Genomic DNA, 5000 nt, shown 5'->3' with positions numbered 1-5000 from the left:
GCGACTCCATCATCCTCCGCTCGAGGATGGGACTCTGCTCCTCCGGGCTTCCCTCCGAGGAACCGGAGTCCATTTTCTCAGGGTTGAGTGGGGAAGACTTCAGGATGTCTGGAAGCGATGGTGGCAGAGAAGAATCCTCCTCTTCCTCTTCCTCGTCCTTATTACCAGATGATAACTGATTCACTGACTGCATGAGCGAGTCAGTTGCCATCTTGCCGGTCTCAAATGTGTTCCCCTCGTCTATAAAAGATGGTGGGCTGTCATGGAATTCTCCAGTCTGCCCGTACTGGACCAGATCTGGAGTGGGACTCTCTGACATTTTGGAGGCTCTGCTGTCGGACTTTGAGTCTCCAAATTGGGAGTAGCCGCTATCCGCCAGTGGGGAATAACCTTCAAATGGGTTATTGGTCTTCTTCACCTCATACATCAAGTCATCATCTTCATCAGACTGGTTGTCGTGCAGGTCCGGCTCAAACTTGGAAGAGCTTAAGTGGGCCATGTCCTTGGAGAAGCTATCCATGGAGACCTTGGAGTTGTCTTGAGATGCTAGGAATGGTGAATCCCAGTGCTCTGTTGGGTTAGAGGAGGCAAGGTCAGACTCAGGGACCATCATCTGGGGGTTCACGGGGGAGGGGCCAGTGGATGACCTGTCTGAACTAATCAGCTTCTCCTCAGGTGAAAAGGAAACTCCGCTGTCTTCACACGGATTATGAGGCCCTGGGTCTTTCCCTAAACTCAGGTAAGGACCAGCTAATGGATCTAGAAGGTCTTCCTTATTCTTACTATGGCCTGGTCCAGAGTCACCCTCTTCACCCTCCCAAGGCATGTCCTTGGAATGAGTAGTAGGGGGTTCAGTGGAGAAGGAGCCCAAGAGTGCAGAAGATCCAGAAGCGGGGGGCTGGTTGGGACTCTCGGTCAGAGAGAGCTCCTCCAGAGAGTCGGGGGAGTGAAGAGGGGAGAGAGGAGAGATGGGAGCAGGGGAATCACCCTTCTGCCCAAGTGCTTGAGTAGAGAGGGAGGAGGGAGAATGCAATACAGTACATATCAAAGACATACTCCATTCCTTACAGAGCACCACACCTGGGTACAAGTCACTGAACTTAGCTCACAGATCAAGACCAATGACGGTTCTTTGTCTGTTAAATCACAAACCAGCCAACATTAACTGAAACGAACAGTTACTGTCAATCAGATTTCTTTACATCTGGAAGCTTGCATTTGTTTATCTGTTGCAGTTTGTTGACAATTTGTTTTTAATTAAGAGACAATATTAAAACTATAAAGACAAGTGCTGCTGACAGGTCGATGATTCAGTTTGGTAAATGTCAACCAGCTGACAGTTTAAAAAAGCATCCACCGTCTTAATGAGCCTCACATTCAGAAACTTTTAACTCATCAGGTTGAATTTTGAACATTAGAATTAGTATGATGATAAAACTAAACAAGAGCAGGACTGAAACCACTGTAGTGTAATGCTACATCACAGGTGGGTGTGGCCACACTTGATCACAGTGACCACTGAAGGTAAGTTAGATACAATCTGACGGTGGTGGATTAGAAACATGTTACAGTACAGTACTGGAGTAAATGTCTTTCCACCACTGCTCTACAGTAAATTCTACGACACATGAAGGACAATGTAGTTAACATCCAGTTGTTGCTTTAATAATCAGCTGTTCAGACCTTCCACAGTCAGAGTCAGCATTTGTCTGGAGGTCAATGAACCACCTGGTCTGACACATGGTGGACTTGTTCTTCACCCAGGTCTGGAGCCAGTCAACATGCCCCGTGTGTCAGACACAAACTGTTCAGTGTTGGGAGATAATGATTCCTCTCAGTTCTTCTCCTGAGGAGAATCATTATTCCTCTACAACATGTCAGTCTACTCTACAACAACAGTCACAATGCAACACAAACACAAGCCATGGACAAACATCAAGTTTAGTGCTACAGTTTCATCATGCAGTAAGTTATTGTGACTGCAGAGTGACAAACAGGAGGTACTGAAGGAGGTGAGGAGGAGGAAACACAGCAAAGAACTTGCCTGTAGGGAATTGCATCAGAGGATGAAGCTGAGCTTTAGAAGGAGAAGATACATCTGTGGAGAAAACAAGAAGAAAGCAGGAGAGAGTGAGTTCAGTCAGTTTATAAGGCCAGAGGAGGAAGACCAGGGAAGTGACAGAAAGCCTATCTTATTACTAATGGAGTGGAAATCACCTCCCTGAACCTGGACTGATATCAGGACCATGTAAGAAGTCAGGAAGCACAGGAAGAGGCAGGTCTGAGACGAGACAGGAACAGAAAGAACCCACCTGAGACCAGGAGCAAGGGATTATGGGTAATGGTTCCTCAGAGCAATCAAAGGCAACCCAGGTCCTTCAGCCACATACAACACAACCACTGTCACAGGGTTAATGATGTGAACGGGCTGATCAACAGAAATTCTTTTAGCTAACAAGTTCAGCTACAGTAGACATGACCAGTGATCGATCAGTGATCTGATCAGTCAACACATCTAAATGTTGCTTCTAAAAACCATGAATAACTTTACAATGTCTGATACTGAGATAAAATATCTTCAAACATCAACAAGATTCAATACAGGTTTAGGTTCAATGGTATTAAAGCCCCTCCCACAAACCTGTCAATCATCTATTGTGCAGAGTAAATGATGTTTGTCTCAAGCTAACTGATCAGTGACTTAAACTTATGCAGGTGACTTAACTTTTACATTTAACTTAACATGGACACAGAAATTCAAGAATATTATAGTTAAACATGAACTGAGCTACTTCAGTTCAGCGCTCGTCATTTAATCACAGCACTGATTGATTATCAGGTTTATTAGTGTAGTATAGATCACATGCGTCAGAGGATGATTTATACTGATCTGATCATGATTGATCATATTAGGCTGTGATGCGTTTACCTCTGCTGTGCAGGTTTAGCTTCCAACCATGAAAACGAGCTGGGATTGAACCAATGAGACACATTCAGTATTTAACTCATTATGAGACTCAGTGGGAAGCAGTGGGTTCCTGTTAAAAACTGAACAGCCTGTCTCTGAACTCTTTCAACACCTGAAGCTTCTACTCAGACGTTTCTAATGTAAAGTTTCATTTATCATTGAGCGGCTCTGTCAATAAAAGCACTGTGTGTGTGCATGCACCTCTGCTACACAAAGTCATTTCACAAAGTCTATAAATGCAGATGAAAAATTTCAGGAATTCTCTAATCAATAGTCGATTAATCATTAACATTGATCATTTAGTAAACAACAAGTTAAAAAACAGTTAACAATAACACTAAATAATGACACTAAACAAAGCTGTGAGACCATCAGAGACCTGGAGCCTCCAACAGGAAACAACCTGTGACCAGTCACTACAGAACTACAGTCTCTACAGAACTACAGTCGCTACAGAACTACAGTCGCTACAGAACTACAGTTCCAATGAAACTACAGAACTACAGGCTGTACAGAACTACAGTCACTACAGAACTACAGTCGCTACAGAACTACAGTTCCAATGAAACTACAAAACTACAGTTGCTACAGAACTACAGTCACTACAGAACTACAGTCGCTACAGAACTACAGTTCCAATGAAACTACAGAACTGCAGTCTCTACAGAACTACAGTCCCTACAGAACTACAGTCGCTACAGAACTACAGTCCCTACAGAAATACAGTCCCTACAGAACTACAGTCGCTACAGAACTACAGTCTCTACAGAACTACAGTCCCTACAGAACTACAGTCGCTACAGAACTACAGTACCTGAAGCTTCTACTCAGACGTTTCTAATGTAAAGTTTCATTTATCATTGAGCGGCTCTGTCAATAAAAGCACTGTGTGTGTGCATGCACCTCTGCTACACAAAGTCATTTCACAAAGTCTATAAATGCAGATGAAAAATTTCAGGAATTCTCTAATCAATAGTCGATTAATCATTAACATTGATCATTTAGTAAACAACAAGTTAAAAAACAGTTAACAATAACACTAAATAATGACACTAAACAAAGCTGTGAGACCATCAGAGACCTGGAGCCTCCAACAGGAAACAACCTGTGACCAGTCACTACAGAACTACAGTTTCTACAGAACTACAGTCGCTACAGAACTACAGTCGCTACAGAACTACAGTTCCAATGAAACTACAGAACTGCAGTCTCTACAGAACTACAGTCCCTACAGAACTACAGTCTCTACAGAACTACAGTCCCTACAGAACTACAGTCGCTACAGAACTACAGTCGCTACAGAACTACAGTTCCAATGAAACTACAGAACTACAGGCTGTACAGAACTAGTCACTAAAGAACTACAGTCGCTACAGAACTACAGTTGCTACAGAACTACAGTCGCTACAGAACTACAGTCCCTAAAGGACTACAGTCACTACAGAACTACAGTTCCAATTAAACTACAGAACTACAGTTCCAATTAAACTACAGAACTACAGGCTGTACAGAACTACAGTCACTACAGAACTACAGAACTACAGGCTACAGAACTACGGTCACTACAGAACTACAGTCGCTACAGAACTACAGGCTGTACAGAACTACAGTCCCTAAAGGACTACAGTCACTACAGTTCCAATGAAACTACAGAACTACAGTCGCTACAGAACTACAGTCCCTACAGAACTACAGTCGCTACAGAACTACAGTCCCTACAGAACTACAGTTCCAATGAAACTACAGAACTTCAGTCTCTACAGAACTACAGTCCCTACAGAACTACAGTCGCTACAGAACTACAGTCGCTACAGAACTACAGTCGCTACAGAACTACAGTCCCTAAAGGACTACAGTCACTACAGAACTACAGTTCCAATTAAACTACAGAACTACAGGCTGTACAGAACTACAGTCACTACAGAACTACAGAACTACAGGCTACAGAACTACGGTCACTACAGAACTACAGTCGCTACAGAACTACAGGCTGTACAGAACTACAGTCCCTAAAGGACTACAGTCACTACAG

At 43.3% G+C, this 5000-nt stretch overlaps 1 protein-coding gene across 2 annotated transcripts in view; it reads right to left on the bottom strand.

Annotated features, from left to right (window-relative positions):
- Positions 1-5000, bottom strand: part of LOC111655383 (uncharacterized) — a 29099-nt gene that overhangs the window by 16222 nt on the left and 7877 nt on the right. The window contains exons 2-3 of one of the 2 annotated variants that reach the window (XM_023406745.2): positions 2045-2098; positions 1-1002 (exon numbers count right to left, since the gene is read on the bottom strand). The exon at positions 1-1002 is cut by the window's left edge and continues 873 nt beyond it. In XM_023406745.2, coding sequence (XP_023262513.1) covers positions 1-1002; positions 2045-2098 — 1056 coding nt within the window. The remainder of the gene's footprint in view (positions 1003-2044; positions 2099-5000) is intronic. The other variant, XM_023406746.1, reaches the window with a different exon arrangement.

Source organism: Seriola lalandi, unplaced genomic scaffold (genome assembly GCF_002814215.2).
Source record: "Seriola lalandi dorsalis isolate HSWRI2012SDOR001 ecotype SW California unplaced genomic scaffold, Sedor1 jcf7180002054316, whole genome shotgun sequence".
NCBI lineage: Eukaryota > Metazoa > Chordata > Actinopteri > Carangiformes > Carangidae > Seriola > Seriola lalandi.
This window is presented reverse-complemented; position numbering and strand designations above follow the sequence as displayed.